The sequence below is a fragment of the Equus caballus genome, chromosome 23, assembly GCF_041296265.1.
Source record: "Equus caballus isolate H_3958 breed thoroughbred chromosome 23, TB-T2T, whole genome shotgun sequence".
Taxonomy (NCBI): domain Eukaryota; kingdom Metazoa; phylum Chordata; class Mammalia; order Perissodactyla; family Equidae; genus Equus; species Equus caballus.
This window is the reverse complement of record NC_091706.1, coordinates 21,814,828-21,832,064: the sequence shown is the minus strand read 5'-3', so window position 1 is coordinate 21,832,064 and position 17,237 is coordinate 21,814,828. Positions and strand designations below refer to the sequence as shown.

General features: G+C 42.8%; 1 protein-coding gene across 1 annotated transcript in view; it reads right to left on the bottom strand.

Moving 5' to 3' along the window:
* The window catches only part of RASEF (RAS and EF-hand domain containing), a 72,745-nt gene that overhangs the window by 3,462 nt on the left and 52,046 nt on the right, over nucleotides 1-17,237 (bottom strand). Inside the window, exons 10-16 of the mRNA XM_001489759.5 lie at nucleotides 14,434-14,668; nucleotides 13,989-14,126; nucleotides 13,725-13,872; nucleotides 12,379-12,460; nucleotides 11,024-11,138; nucleotides 6,759-6,878; nucleotides 4,266-4,342 (exon numbers count right to left, since the gene is read on the bottom strand). Of these exons, the coding sequence (XP_001489809.2) occupies nucleotides 4,266-4,342; nucleotides 6,759-6,878; nucleotides 11,024-11,138; nucleotides 12,379-12,460; nucleotides 13,725-13,872; nucleotides 13,989-14,126; nucleotides 14,434-14,668 (915 nt within the window). The remainder of the gene's footprint in view (nucleotides 1-4,265; nucleotides 4,343-6,758; nucleotides 6,879-11,023; nucleotides 11,139-12,378; nucleotides 12,461-13,724; nucleotides 13,873-13,988; nucleotides 14,127-14,433; nucleotides 14,669-17,237) is intronic.

Genomic DNA, 17,237 nt, shown 5'->3' with positions numbered 1-17,237 from the left:
CATTTTATACGTGAGGAAATGAAGGCAAAAAGAGGTTAAGAAACTTCTCTTAGGTCACACAGCTGGAGAAGTGGCAGAGCTGGGATTCTAACCATGCAGACTGCTCCTGCGCCTGCCCTCTGAGCACCAGGATGTGCACACACGCACAAGCACACACAGAGACACACATGCACATGTGCATGCACACACTCACAGCCTACTCTTGCTCTCTCTTGCTTTATAGTGTGCCACATACACAGCTCACTCCTTAACTCTCTGGAACCTGGCTTCCATCCGCACCTAATGCTTGCCGACCTTAGCAAAAGCAATAACGACTCTATAGCCATTCTTTCATTAACCTGAGCATGGAGTTAACAAAGAATGGTTAAAATCCAGCAAAAAAATCTCTTCCTTTTGCCTCTTCCTAAGTTACTTTTAGAATGAACCAGTAGGGGCCACACCGAGAGACCTCCGTGATCTTACGAAAAGCCTCTAAGGAAGCGTCCTTCCCAAGGCAGCCCTGGGGATGCTGTGAAATATGCAGATTCTAAGTCCCACCTTCGACAGGCTGAGTGACAAGCTGTGGGTGAGGGAGCTCCCCAGATGGCCCCAGACAATTCTGCCCTCCCTCGTCAGTGCCTGGCACTCCCCATCAGGAGCTGGAGCTTGTGCCACTCTCAACCTTGCCACTTAGAAGCTGTGTCACTTTGAGCAAGCTGATTAAGCATTCTAGATCTCAATTTTCTTATCTGTACAATGGGTATAATAATCACAGCATCCCCACAAGACAATCACAGAGAGCCGCACATCTCTCCCCTCTGGGAGGTCCAATGGTCTCTATCAACTACATACCGTATGGCTGCCTGGTCACATGTTTTCTTGACCAGGGTTCAATTGCACAGCTGTCTTATATTCCCTTTGATATCTCTATTGAACCTAGTGCGGGGTTTTCACATGCTGAGTGCTCATAATACTGCGGACAATACCGAACCTGAAAGCAAATATTAAGGGAGAAAAATAGGTACTCCCATCTTTCATCTGGCCTTTAGTTTCTTTAATCTACCAAAAATGCAGGCTTATCCCACTTTAAGGAAATCAGAAGGATAAAATTTCCAATATCTAAAACAGGTTTAAGGCTGGGAAAATTGAATTACCTCACCAAAAACTACCATATCCTTAAGGCTGCATTTTAATGACTCAGTCTTCTGGACGCATTCACACCCAATGGGCTTGGCACTTGGGCTGAGCCGACGGATCAGCTGGAGCTTTTTGTGTTTTTCTCAAATTTCAGGCCATTGATCAATTAAATCCCTGTCGAATGTGAATCTATTGCAGAATGCGTAGAGCCTGTGGTTCTGGTCATGGCAGATTTACTTACCATCGGACACTGGTTGTGACAGACGACCTGTGAGAACTACAGGGAACTGCATTTCCAGGAGGAACTTTTCCTCAGATTGAGATATGTTCCAAGAAGCAGGAGAGACATTCAGATTGTTAACCAAACATTATGGTCTCCCTTCAGAAATGAATTCTGTTTCAGACAGTGCAAATCCACACTTCTCTTTTTTTTTTTGTTTCCTGAGGAAGATTCGCCCTAACATCTATTGCCAATCCTCTTCCTTTTGCTTGAGGAAGATGGGCCCTGAACTAACATCTGTGCCAACCTTCCTCTATTTTGTTTGTGGGTCACCACCACAGTGTGGCCACTGACAAGTGGTGTAGGTCTGCGCCCGGGAACTGAACCTGGGCCTCCAAAGCAGAGTGCTCCAAACTTAACTATCAGGCCATGGGCTGGCTCCCACAAACTCTTCTAATTCAAGTTTGAAGACATGACACGGGGTGAAAGGACCTGTGTTGGGAATCATGAGATCCAAATCAAGGACTGACATGTTCTGCATTCTATGTAACTTTCTAAAGGCTGGGAAACTTTCTAAAATGACAATTTCACCTGTGGAGACTATATTGTTTCCATTTAAGACTTAGGTACTTCGACAAGAAAACCTGAAGGCACAGTATAAAGCAAATTAAAGTCTTTACCTATTTGCTTTATTCATACTTAACGCATCGCTAACATAACTAAGCTAGAGGCCTCAAACCAGGTCATAATGCAATAACAGCACTAAAAACTCCTTGATAAGTGATTCACAAGAAGTGGCCTTATCATCAAAACACCTTTGTGCAAAGGTGGTTTAAGTAACTGAACACCAGTCTGTGTGGCACCTACAGGGCGGCCTGCCTGGCTGACTCAGTGCAGCACAGGCGGTGACAACCTCTCCCATCTTAACGACACAATAAAGAGGATCGATTCTGCACCCTGGGTGTGATGTGGCAATCTGGAGTCATTTAGTATGACCCCATGAGATAATTCAGCATTAGAGATTATGTTACTCAGAGGAGTACAGGCTCTTACATACAGAATCACACAATGTTGGAACCAGAGAGGACCTTAGAGGTCACTTTCTCAGCCCCCTCCCTCACTTCATAGACGACAGATGCCTACAGGAGGACAGGGACTTGTTCAAGACTCCACAGCTAGTCAGGGGCAGATTTCAGACTGGACGTTGAGCCTCCTGACGCCACGATCCTCTAGTACGCTGGGCAGCAACAGTGAGCACGCAGAGGGCCCTGCCTGCAGCATCCTTTCCTGCTCGGCCAGAGCAGCGATGCAGCACCCATTGCCTAAGGCTATGGCAGCACAGAGCTCCAGTCCAGCCTGGGCCCAACCACGCTCTGAAGACCTGCAAGTCCTCCCCCGTGCCTCAGAAGGCACATCTCTTCCATCCAGGAATCTGCAGGTACGTTTCAGTGAAACATCAACACAACCATCCGAAAAGGTGAAAACACCTACCAATTCAGCAGTTATTCCATCTTCAGGGCATTTCACTGAATCTCCCCCCTCTTTACTGAACGGATCTTGTTTGGCCAACATGGCTGGTGGTCCCTACACCTCAAAGGTGCATGGAATCCATTATTTCACCCAATTTATAAAGGTTTTACTCTGGCTCTCATTTGACAAATGTGATATTAGCCCACGATTCTACTAATCACAGACAAAAAACAAGGAATTCACTGGAATCTAGACATCTTTCAACATTTGCCTCTTTTCCACCTGTTCTAGGTCACACCCAAAGTGTGCACTGTTTTGGCTTTAAACAAAGATGATTTCCAGTGTGGTGCAGGGAGGTGACTCCCCCTCTGGGACTGATGTGAAAGGAGATAATGTTCAAAGACTGAGTTCCAGCCCAGGCACCTGACACGCAGGCGACCTCAGGTCCCGGGGCCGTCTCCTCTCTCAGGTGAGGGCCTGGTCTCTCCGAGGCCCAGCCCAAGACTCTCCTAACAGAGTTCTATTCTAGGAAGTACTATAAACACCAACCACCAAGTCATTAGTAGAAAAGCAGTATTTCAAAACACTGCAAAGTGTTTTAATTGTCAATATATAGTAGCAGAAGAGGCCAATTATCATACTAAAGTTAAGATTCTTGTAAAACCTCACAAACGATCAGGAAAAGAATTACACACCTAAAATTATGTTCTTGCTTTATCAGCAATTAAAGATCATTGACCTGGGTTTTATTAACGCACGTTTTGATTTTTTATTTTGGGTTTTTTTTTTTAATATATATTTAATCTCTTTAGGCCAGTAAAGAATCATCTTTTCATTTGCGGCAGAAAACTAGGCAGAAGAGATAAATCTAACAGATAACATTATTTCCTAAGAATACGCCAAGGATTAAAACCCTCACATTTATATCCAAGTTCTCCAATGATGCAATTGTCATTCTAATCTACCTCTCAAGTGTCATTTATTATTAACACCATTGCCCTTGCTTAATAATTACCTGGGTAATAATTTTAGCAAAGTGCTTTCCACTGGCATGATATATATACAATTTGCTTGGTTGCATTTTTTTTCCCCTTTACCCCAGAAAACGTCAGACAGTTATATTCATAATAGTCTCTTGTATTTAAAATCTGTTTCCTGGAAATGATTCATGCAAGTCAACTATTAGCTTTGTGGTGACATTTTGCATAAATGTCAGTGACAAGCCAGATGCATCTGCTTTGTTTGGCAGTAAAGGTATTCTGCCAGTGTTCACAGGGAACAGGAAGCATTACCAGTTTTTATAAAATCCATGTTTAACTGTTTCTCCAACCACTAAGCGAAGACAACACAGTGTTTTCCAATGTACATTCAGGTTATGGCCAAGAAATTTGACACATGCACCAATGAGGTGAAAAGTCAACCCTCCATTCAGTTTTCCAAATATAAGGCAGAATTTTACCGAGCAAGATGGAGAACAGCTTCTACTATATTCGAACCATCTTTGGCACTTGTTTCACAGAATAACGCCCCGTGGGTCTGTAGAAAAGAAATATACACAATTAAATGAAATCTTTATTTAAGTTTCTTGGAATTTTAGCTTTTAAAATCAATCAATAAAATAAAAATATTTTCCTGTTGAGTATGCTAAGAGTGACTACCAGCTAAGAAATTGGATTCAGCGTTTCAACACTTAAAAACAAAGACAAGCTTGACCCTAGTTATTCCAGGAACAGTTTCTAGTCAGAAGATTTTTACTTTGCACTAAAAAAAAAAGCACAATACAAAATTTCACGTTTTAAGGTTCTTATTTCCAACAGTGCTACCAAATGTTCTCTATCAGATAATTTGAGAGAGATAAAAATGACAGCTTTAGGTAACCCCTCATGAATTAAATGTTCATCAAAAGTACATCTCCTTTTGGCCAGCAGCTGACATGCGTCCCCTTCACACTATCATCTCTTCCTATACGATTCAGCAGCCTGCCTGTTGCTAAAGACAGTGGACATTTTCTAGTCCTCTATTATCCAACCTCCCCGTGGATACGGACATGATCATTGATCATATCACTCTCCTGCTTCAAATCCTTCAATGCTTCCCATTCCTCTTCAAGTAATGTTCAAACGCTTCACCATGGCTGAGAAGGCCTAGCTTGTATATGGCCCCCGCCAACCTCCCAGCTTTATGTGCCACCACTCTCCCTCCCTCACAATGCTCCAGTTAACAGGAGTTTTCCTCTATTTCTCCAATGCTCCAAACTCCCTCCCACCTCAAGACCTTTGCACCTGCTGTTCCCATTACCTAGGTTATCCCCTACCTACATCAACCCCCTTCTGCAGGCTGATTCCTACCAACCTTTTGAATTTTTAGGTAATCTTCCTTTGAAGTTAGCATTAAGTGTTTTCTAACTCTTAAAAGTCACTATTAGGTCTTCCTATTATAAAATTTCATAGCCACCTGTATTTTTCCTACACAGCACTTGCCACAATTGTAATCGATGAAGTTATTTTTATGTATCTTCATCTAACAAACTGGAGACAATTTCCCTTAGGAAAGAGAACTGCATGTGCTGTGGGCCTGGGTGTTGGTTAAGCAGGCCTCTGTGGGACGAGGGGAGGATGTGAGGGCTGCTCTGAGGCAGGGAGAAAGAGAAGAATCAGACAATGGGGAAAGACTCCACAGTGGGACCTTTACCCATGAGCCCCTGAATCTACAGAAAACCTATAAAAATCACAAAATGAATGTATTTCTAGTAGAAATGGGTAGTGCTGTTGCTGAGTTCTACAGACAGGATGCTATAGGGTGAAACAGAGAATGCCTTTGAGGGGCAGGAGGGTACAAGTCATGAGACACATGAGGAAGCTTCAGGAACTCAGAAATCGTGAGGAGGGAATAAAACCGGCAAGGAGCCTGGAATTATGAGATCTCTAAGAGGATGTGCAGGCCAGAGTCCAGCATGTGGATCACATGGGCTTATGTCTGTCTCCCCAGACAATAAATTACATGAGGACAAGGACTGTCTGCTTTGTTCTCTACTCTTCGCTCAACACACAATGCAGTGCTTGTCACATGGTGCATATAGTTAATGTGTTGAATGAATCTCTTGTGTATATCATTGCCTAGTTTTGATGTTTATCATGTTTGGTTCATAGTTCTAAAATGTAAAACAAAAAAGATTTTCCAATTTAAAATAGTGAAATTGAAACTTCTTTTTAAAGTTCACATATGTATATGGTACACAGCAGGCCCTTCACAGTGCTGATGACAGACGACAATGACAGCAACATCAAATCAGACTGTTAGGTATGGACTTCTTATTCGACCCCGAGAACATCTGATTCCTTGTTTGGGTAAGACAGGTCACAAGAGGGCCACGCAGCATTCTGACACAATGACAGTAATGGGAGAATAACTATGGCCCACAATAAAAATCTGGGCAGGAATGAGCTCCATCCTCTACACAAATGCAAAACAAAAATAACTGTAGACTGTTCCAACTAAGCACAAATCTTAGAGAAAAAAACAAGTCTTCTAAGTCTCTTCCACCCAGGTGACACTGTACCATCTTCTGCTCCCTGGCATAGTAACCCACCAGAACCAAAGCCACCTCCTCGAAATAGGACACCCATTCTTTTTCCTTTACCTGGATTCCAGGACTAGAGAAGGATTCCAGGAACCCAGTGAGAGTGAGGAGGAAGACGGGATAATTCTAGCCCCTCTCTGTCAACGCTCCTCACTGGGAGAAAACGATCAGAAGATCACTTTAACTCTGTGAGGGATTTAATCCTTAGTGCGATTACTTATATGCATGGAAGGGCGAGGGCCCGCTGGGAGTTCTGCCTGGATAAGAAGAGAAGCCCATCAAACAGCAAAGGCAGACAAAAGGGAGAAGCCACTGACTCCGAGGGGGTCAACAACTAGGGTCTATCCCAGTTGGAGCCACTCTCACTCTTACCATCGCCAGTTTTTCTCCACAGTATCCTGGGACACATTTTTGTCCCTCTGCAGCAGCAGTGTCACGAAGATCAGCCTTGTTTCCTACCAACATGATAGGAATAGGATCATGGGTTGCATCCTACCACAAAGAAAAGAAAAGAAATTGTGCATGCATCAAACATGGACAAGTTACGACGACGAGAGCAGCAGCTCCCATTTTCCAAATGCGTCTTAGGTGCCACATGGTGCATAGATAATATCTTTGAACTTCAGTCTCTAAAAAGAACCCAACTTTTTCCCGTCAATAGGTGAGAAAACTGAAGTTCAGAGACAGTAAATGAAAACTTGTGAGGCCCAGGGCCAGGGTCTAACTGACTCCATGAGCCTTCCCACCATACAAACCAGCATAAACTCTGGAAGCAGGAGCACAGAAGTGCCTTTGGCTATGGTGCCACGTCATTTTCTACAACTTTCACCCCAAACAGCGTGATTACAAGCCAACTTTGTGATCCCAGAAACAAAACACACAAGAATCCCTCAGCTATAAGGGGTCAAAAACGGAGTTCGAAAGTTCCACACTCAATGCTACCTGCTCTACCTCAAAAGCAAAATATGAAGATCCTAAAGGCCGACACGGTTCTTATGAGGAGTCAATTAGCAAGCATCCAAAGTAACAGATTCTGAAGACAATGCTCCCAAATCAGCATATGCAAACTGTCACACTGTCGCAGGATGCACAGTGCAGCTAGCGATGGACCGTGAGATGGGAGAGGCAGAGCGGAGTGAGAGACCTGCCCCTCCACCACCTGGCCACCCTGGGGCTGCGTGAAACCAGGGAAGTCTCCATGTCTCTGCCTCAATTTCCCTATCTGTAAAATGAAGGGCGTAGTAAGCGCATATCCCCCCTCAGCAGGCTACGATGAGAACCAAAGAAGATAACCTGACTCTCACAGAAAATCAGGTTTCTGGTTCCTACACGACAGAAGCAGCAGCCCCGATGAAGACATGGGGAGAGTCCTCTTTGCCGCACCTGAAGAGAGCCAGGTGCTCATTCAGTCTGCTGCTACACCTGACACAGGCTCAAGAAATGAGCCTTAAAAATAAGGAGATCAGGGGCCGGCCCGGTGGCGCAGTGGTTAAGTTCACACGTTCCGCTTCGCGGCCCAGGGTTTGCCAGCTCGGATCCCGGGTGCGGACATGGCACCGCTTGGCAAGCCATACTGTGGTAGCCATCCCACATAGAAAGTAGAGGAAGATGGGCACGGATGTTAGCTCAGGGCCAGTCTTCCTCAGCAAAAAGAGGAGGATTGGCAGCAGTTAGCTCAGGGCTAATCTTCCTCAAAAAAAGAAAAAAAAAATAACGAGATCATATTTGACCTCCTTTCTTTTCAGAGAAAGGCACCAGAGTGTAGTAAAAGCAGAGTGGAGAAGGGAATGAAAGGCCCTCCCAAAACTAGACATCTCAACCATTAATGGGTTAATTCCTTGTGTTCTTTGGCAAACTGCTCAGGAGCCGAGGGGGCATCATGTGAGAGCCATTAATCAAATATTCACTTAAGGACGTCAAGCATCTGATCATCTAAATGGCTTCCCAAAGTCATACGGGTAAACACCGGCATCTCCTTCAAGTCTTGGCTCCCATGTCACCTTCCAGCGACCACACTTCCTGCAGCCCACTGCCTCAGCACAAGGCCCTGTACCCTGCCCTCTTCTTCTTTCTATCACATTTATCACTTTCTACCATTCTATGTACCTATTTTATGTTTGTTGCTTGGTATGTCTCCTCCACGAGAGTACAAGCTGCATAAGGATAGGGCTCTTTGTTTTATTAACAGATATACTGCAAGCTCTAGAACCATCCAAGCACAGAGTAGGTATCCCAAAATATTTCTCAGGTGTAAAAGTGAGGAAAAGATCTCACATCTCAAGTGTTTCCATTCAACTTTTACCCAAATAATCAATAAACTATTCATGACAGGTAAGTAAATGGCCATAATCTTATTTTATCCACAATTTTATTACGAGATTCTGAAACCCAGTGGTCTTCAATTGAAGTGTACTGATTATTAATGCACCAAAGACATACTACTGCTTCTCAATCCTCTGGCCTATCCCAACGATCACACCATTAGCTTCTACCCTACTTATGTGGCCACATAAATTGTCCCTATGGAATTTCCTCAAGTTAGAAAGAGTGAACCATGGCAAAGGTTCATCATGCCCATTTTTTTCAAAGAAAGTGAAAGTCAAATGCCAAGTGGTATTTAATTTTTTCTCCATAACAAATTCAATAATTCATCATTTTTTTCTTTTTTTTTAATTTATTTTTTGGTGAGGAAGATTGCCCTGAGCTAACATCTATTGCCAATCTTCCTCCCTTTTTTATTCTTTTCTTTTTTTTCTCTCCTCAAAACCCCAGGACACAGTTGTATACCCTAGTTCTAAGTCATTCTAGTTTTTCTATGTGGGACGCTTCCACAGCACCGCCTGATGAGCTGTGTGTAGGTCCGCACCCAGGATATGAACCAGCAAACCCCAGGCAACCAAAGTGGAGCACGCGAACTTAACCACTCGGCCCCGGGCTCAGGCCCAAGAATTCACCTTGAAGAGTTTTCTTCCTTTTCACACCTGATGAAAGGTGATATGAATAGCTGAAAAGGTCATTTACCATATGCAGGTGTTTAGCAAAGTATTACAATGGGGCTCCTGACACATGCCACGGCTGGGCACTAAGGGCTGTTTCACAGCTCATATGGCTGAGCACAGTATGCCTCCTTTTCTTGAGCATAATCCAAAACCTGAATCTGAAGACTAAGCCCAATGGTTTCAACAGTAACAAGTTTTGCCATAGATTTTCACTATCTGTGTGTCTAAGCTAGTTGAGATCATCCATTATCCTCTGAACTCACTGCTCTCTCCCCCCAGGGAGGTCCACATGTCCCCTTGAGTAGACGTCTCTCTTCTATGCACTAACTCTACCTTGGGAATGATTTCTTACATCAAAAGCCTTTTTTCTTAATCTGCTGCTCACTCTGGTGCTTTATCAAAGAAGCAACCAGTGTTGAACGAGGAGGCCCAACTCCCCCTTCCACCTCTAACCTCTAAATAACTACAAACCAGAGCCACACTTTCTATGCCTCAGGTTTCCCATAAAAAGTGAGAATGACATTACATTTCTTATTTCCTTTCTCATATGTTACAAAGATGAATATAACGTGGAAAATTCTATGAAATAAAAATATTACATAAATGTCAACACACTTTCATTGTATTTATAATAATTTTAAGCCATGATATTTCAATTGAACAAAAGGCACATTTATTTCTCATTGCCTAAGTCATATAGCCAATTGCAATCAGTCATTTCTTATATCACTTCTTTAGTTAGAAACAGAACATTAATTCTGTTTTTTTTACAGGGTATAAAATAGGCCCAATTGAAGAAGTTAGAGGCTAACTTGAAATTAGACAGCAATTTGTTCTCTGCACTTAATGCCTATTAAAAATGAAAGATAACAGAATTACCTGAAAAATTGTATTAGTCATTAGTTTTGTTTTGTTTTCCAAGAGAGTATGCTGAACTATAGCTTGAAGTGTCGTTTTATGTCGATTAATATCTGTTGGTAGCATACTACCTGTGGTCAAAATCATTTCCTACTTTTAAAAATTATTTACCATGAAACTGAAGGATATGAAAGCTGCTCAGAAGAAAGACACCACCTCATTTAACCAGAAGAAGGCACCGATGTTACCACACGCTCAAAATACCAACTGGGATCTCAGTGGTATCTTGGGGTGTGTGAACACCCAAACCACTTCCAGAATAAAGTTGAGAACACAGTTGCTATAGAATTTGAGCCTGGCACCTGCTCACACCAGGTGCTCTTTCACCTGTGCTTCTAGTACACCTTCTGGAAGCCCGTACACGCATCCCACCGCACTACACACCCAGTCACACCGCCCCTCGTCTGTAAGAGCTGCTGCTTCTCAGGTTACCTGCATTTTCACTTGCTTTCAACGGGGCTCAGATTTTACCTGTAAGAAAACCCAGAAGTTTTATCCCCAGAAGCTCCTGTTAGCAGCGCCCCTGGCCCTGAGGGAACCTGCTCAGCTACTGCGGAAAAAACCAATAGTGCCAAGTGCCGTCGGGAACTCTGCCTCTGACAGCCAGTTCTTCCTGAGAGCTTGGATCCACGGCTCCAACCTTGCTCCCTTCCACAAAGAAGAGAAAGGGCATTTTCCAAGTGGGCGTATAACTCCCCTGTGTAATTCTGTGTCTCTTACCTCAATCATATCCACCCATTCTCGTACATTAAGAAAGCTTTTCTCACACGTAACATCGTACAGCAGCAAAACACCATCTGCTCTTCTGAAGTAAGACTTGGCAATACTTCTGAATCTGCAAAAGAGAAAGGCACGTAAGCGACGGTCTCGTCAGTCAGTCTCTAGTGCTGCCTCATTCTTCATGTCTTTTATGCTCGCTTTTTCTCACCCTCTAAAATAGGCCCTGAGTGCGAAGACTCTAATGGCAACATCTTAGTGTAAAGATGGGTCGTTCTAGGCTGACCCAGTCAAAGCTAAGAGGATGAGAATCTGGGCTACTGATTTGGAAAAGCCAATCATTTTCTCCACCAAACAATCCCAAGAAAGTCTACAAACCTCAAAGCATAACCAGGACTAGGTTGAGAGAATAATTCCTAAACACTTCAGCCTCAGCAACAAGCTACCAGAACTCGCATGTGGGACACAGAGAAGGATGGAAGAAGATGCACATTAGAGAAAAATTATTGTGGGGGTGGTGGGTAGGGAGTATTATGGGGCGGGTGGAAGAACTAACAATGTAAAACACCACAACGTGCCAGGAACTGTACATACACGGAGCTGTGGGGGGTTCGCTGGGGAAAGAGCAGAGCTCAACACGCATGTCCTAATGCTAAACCAAGTGCTATAGGTGACAGTATCTTAAATAGGGCCATTGCCAATCACAAATACTTTTTAAATGGTGAAACTCCCAGTCTGCTGGAGAATGTAAGCTCCCTGTGGGGAGGTATTTGTGTCTGTCCACTGTGGAATCTTAGCCCCCTGACTGGCATCTGGCACAGAAGTAGGCTGGCATCCCAAGCTTATTTGTTGAACATTGGGTAGATTCGGTTCCCAAAGAGTTAGATAAGATTAAAACTTATGCTTAATGCTTCTGGTCATTGGCAATGAATGCAAGATAAGGTACTGTCACCAGATGCGAGTCTGCTGTCTAGTCTGTGCCTCTGCCCTCGTACCCAAGGGAGCTGACAGGCTGTCTTCTCCATCCTTTATGGCACCCCAGCTAAGCAGCTCCTCACACTGCCACTGCACTCAGGAGTGTGGCCTCATCTAAACTCGCTTGTTAGGAAGCAAGTTTTTCCCAGCTGAACATCAGTTCACAGGAAGCTTAAAGATCCTCTTCTTGCACAACTGATAGATAAGTGAAGGAGGAAAGGATGTGGCAACAAGTGAGCATTCTTGAAATTCTATTATATAATATATAGGATATTATATAATTAAATTCTAATATACTATATGCGAATAAAAACCCCAAGTGTCCTCCAGGGCGTGTCTGTGCAAACCGAAGCAGAGCGCGAAGCATTAGGAAAAGCACTTGCCTCTCCTGACCGGCCGTATCCCAGAGCTGCAGGACTGTTCGCTCTCCGTCTACAATGAGGGTTTTCATTTGAAAATCGACTCCTGAAAAGGAACATAAGAGAACGTAGAGAACATAATGTAAGTAGCTCCATCGGTTTTTAGTCTCAAGCCCTCTTAGATGACACAAAAGCCAGTAAGCCAAAGCTCAGCAAGGTAGAGAGGAAGGAACATGGCCTTCACGGAGAGGGACCGGCATGTACTGGTTACAAGTCAGACCACACGCGTGCACACAGATGCACCGTCTGCAGGTCGGCTGACTTGGGGAAGGACTTAATCCACGCACAAAAGCAAAATCAACGTTCTATCTGCCCAGGTAATTAGATAAACTCGGTTATATCTGTGTGTGTGTGTCCATGTGCACGCGTGCACGGAAATATGTATATGTGTCTGTGCATGTGTATATGTATCTGTATGCGTATATGCCACATTCTGTAGCAAGTGAACCAAATACCGTAGTCTTTTTTTTGAATCAACCTGAAGGTAACTTTCAACTTGGTTATCTTGAAGGATCTAACAGAGAACCATAAATTTACAAAGACACCCATTGTGAAGAGGGTAATCAATCCGCTCTAACATTTCTGGTTATCCAAATAAGAACTCTTTAGATGAAGAAGAAAAATAAATAATAATTTGCATATCTTCAACTCTTTTTACTGATTATTATGCAAATTTGGGAAATCAAGACACTACCTCTTTCCTTGTTCTGAGAGAGGTATGTGAAGTCGGAAGGGAGCATATAGCTGCCTTTGATTTTGACCATAATGACAAACTGGCCATTAGTAATGTCACTTTAGCAGCATCAAATGACACCTGATCAGAAAGGCTTTCCCTAGCCACCCAGCATAAACTGCTCCTCTCCCCAAACCCCATGCCCCATCTTTTTTTGTTTTCTCACCCATTTCCCTCCTCTGGGATGTAAGCTCCTTGGGAGCTGGGATTTCATCGGCTTTGTTCATTGTGTCTCCTTAGTGCCTATACCAGTATCTGGCTCACAGGAGGACTCGGGACCGTTTGCTGAATAAATCAATCTGTCACCTCAGGCTCTAAACTTGGTTTGGTTGATCTCACTGCCCTAGGAGATACCTCTGTCCTTGGCCAGTCTTCCTTTCCCAGAGTCGGGCCTTAGCCAAAATAGAGGAGGACTATTCTATAGACAAGGACACACACACACAGAAACACACATATCTATATATATGTATGTGCACAGAGAAAGAGAAAGAGAGACCTGTGTAAATAATCCTTAAAGAAAATAAAATCAAGCTAAAGAAAGTCATCCTCCCATTATCTAGTGAAAACAGAATCATACCTAGGGTGGCACTTGTATTTCCTCGAAATTCATTCTTGCAAAGTCTCATGAGGAAACTGGACTTCCCCACTGCGGCATCCCCAGCAAGCACGATCTTGTAAGCCTTCTGTGAGCTGGAAGATTTATAGTTATCATCCACCACGTCTGTCTAGGGGGAAAAAGCCACAGTGGGTGACAAAGGTAGTGACGGTTTTCTTTCTAATGAGTTATACGGCTCAAAACTTAAAAGTGTTCATAAACAAAAGTGTCTCAGAAACCACCCACCTGCAGTGCAAGTGCAGGGATGGGCTTTCTTGATGAACCAACAGTGCTGCCCTCACTCACTGACCCCTGGGGGTTCCAGTCTAGGACGGAAGCCACACCTTCTGAGCCATATGTCTCTTCATCCCTTATCTCAGGAACCTGGTTTTTCAAAAAAGTCAGCCATTAAAAAACAAAGTCTCTCATTACACATGTACATGATCCATTAAAGAGAGGAAAAACATGCAGCTGAATCGACATATGGGCAATGCTGTTATGGAATAGAGTGCCCTCAAAATGGCAATCTAGGAGAACTTCTCCCTAACTTGGTGGGGCAAAAAACATTCTACTGACTACACTTCATACTCACAACCTGTCAAACACATCCCCGTGACAGGTAAAAGTCAAACAGGTTGACAGATTTCTGTCAAAGAAAAGGCCTGGGAGAGCAGTGACTTCAGGGGCTTACGTCTGTGTCTGAAGCATCACCCCCGAGGCTCTCCTGCGTGCCGTGCGACCTCTGAAACCCCCTCTGGTGCTTGCATTCCACCTCCGAGTCATACTCATTGGAATCTCTCAGGGTAGACAAGCCACTGTCAAAGCAGCTCTCGGGCAGGCTGTCAACTTCACAGTTCATCCTCTGCATAGGATCGCAGAGGGCCAATGAGTCACAGTCCTCGTCCACGAAGGAAGAGCGGGGTGACCTGGTGATAAAGGAGAAGGCTGCTCTACCTGAGGGCTCACGATGCTCAAGACCACACAGGCAACAGTCGGACAGCAACGCAATCGAGAAGACCAACATTCTCACTTTCGCCAAGAGCCACAACATACCTCAGTTAAGCATCAAGGGAAATAAGATGTTCAAAGCAGTATCAGTTCATTCTATGCAACAGTCAATTAAGATAAAGATACTCAAATCAAACATTTAATAAACGAAGCTATTTTTAAAATTATCTTCTTTATTATCTGATACAAAAGAGAGTACCTAGGATTTAAATGCATTCTCAAGTTGCATTAAGAAAAATGTGTGTAGAACATGTGAACTTTTTTACTCTAATGGGATCAGACCATATTCTGAACAGTTTGTTCATTTCTGGATAACATCTCTACTTAAAAGGGATGCTGAGAATCTGGATGGGAAAGGCAACTACGATGACGTGAGACTCAAAACCCTCAGATGTGAGCAATGGTTCAATGTACTCAGCTTGAGTCTTGACGGTTTCTCTCTGCAAATACCCATAGAGCTGACAGACGAAGAAGCAGCATACATTCTCTCAGGTTGCACAAGACAAAATAAAGGCAACTGATAAACTTTTCTGGGAGTCACATTTCTAATCAATGTGGTGAAAATGATAGGCAATTAGAAATGTGTGGTATTGGAATGGTTTGACATATGAGATTAGATATCTGCCACTAAGTGTTGACACACAGTCTGAAAAGACTCCTATAGGAGAGATTCCATAGGAAGGTGCCTCAGATAAAGGCTAGAACTCCTGACTTCTACTGACTTCTATGGATCTTTCCATTTGTGAAAGTAACATTTTATAAGTGAGGGAGAAATTAACAGTAAACAGGAGAATCAAAAGAAACCACATATCTTCCCTATTCACTTTTGCTTTTCCATTTGATTTTCATAAGAATCTAAGTTTATACTGAAATAAAAACAGGGGCTGCAACTTATTTAGTTCCCACTACAAACTGGGCACCATCCTAGCCACTTGGCACCCATGTTCTCATCTGAAAGGGGGAATGGGTAGGGCTCACAGGTCTCCAGATACAAGAAATAAGAGATAGATATGCTTAGAAAAGGCAGGGTGATCAATATAGATACAAGAATAAGCCATACAAATCTGAGAAGTCAAAAATATTTTGGTGCCATTAACAAATGTTTAAAATTAATTAAAAAGGTAATTTAACACTAAACTCTCTCTAAATATGTTGCTCAATTATAAAGTCTTGATCCTGGGGCAGGAATTTCATACTATACCCGAATCTACCTAGCTGGCTGTGTGTGTGTGTGTACACTTTTTTGTTTGTTTCATCATTTATGAAACTCTCCTTCTGCAACTGATTTTAGGTCTATCTGTAAGAACCTAAGGAAACTATTCTCATTACAATATACTACAAAGTACTTCAGCTCCAGATCATTATTGGTCAGAACTTTATTATTTTTAACCTATTTGTATTTTGATAAGGAGTAAGGAGAAGTGGAATCCTGAATTGAAAAATCACCTCCAAGAATATCCAGACTCTACATTAAAAATATAGGTACAGATCAGACTTTCTCAAACTCCACTTAGATACATACCGTTTTAAAACGAAACTATTCTTATTTGCCCAAAGAATACTTCATTACAATTTATATGTAAAAATATAAAACAAGTTATACTTTTGTTAGAAACCTTATAAAAACCACAAATCCAAAACAAATACACAAGTTAAAATCCAATAAGGCCACAAAAGTCATAAAACTACATTTCCCACATGCTTTTAAGTTCTTATACTAGCATGAGAAAGAAAATAAAAGGTTAACTTCTTACATCAAACTAATGACACCCCAAAAAGTAACATCAGGCAGCCCACAGCGGCGCTCTGGTTACAGTTCAAGGCGATGAGCACATGAGGCCTCCGATCCTGTCTCTCTGAGCCGCTGGGATGTGAGGACTTTGTCTCTTTGAACCTACTGCTGAGCAGCAATTAGTCCAGGATTTACAAGCCTTATTCATGGCATCTTCTCATCATCGTGAAATTTCTGAAACAATTTTCAGTTATGTATCTCTCCCCCTATTTCCTTAGAATTGATCTTAAATATCAGTCCAGAGAAATGGCACCACACCACACATTTTTAACAAGTAATCTCTATTTCTCAATAACAGAGCAGCCGGCTACCTATGAATCAATAAGCCATTAAAATTTTTTATTTTACAAATCAGGGAACAATAAAAACATCTGATACCTGAATAGAATTTTCTTAAAAGTGATCACCAAGAAGCCTGGGTTAACAGACCTTCCTGAGAGGAACCCCGACCATTTTGCTGTCGCCAGGATATTCAGTACATTATTCCTTAGACCAAAGTTCCCAGATGAGAAGGGAATGAACTCGGATTAGAAAGTTGCATCAGAAGCGGAGAGCTGGAAATGTATGGTTTATGCCTTCACTTCTACTTTCAAACTCTGACATACTCGACAATTACCTTGTTAAGTAGCAACACTGGTCATATGTGTATGTACACACACGCATGCACACAAGTGATCTTTACCTTTTACTGACAG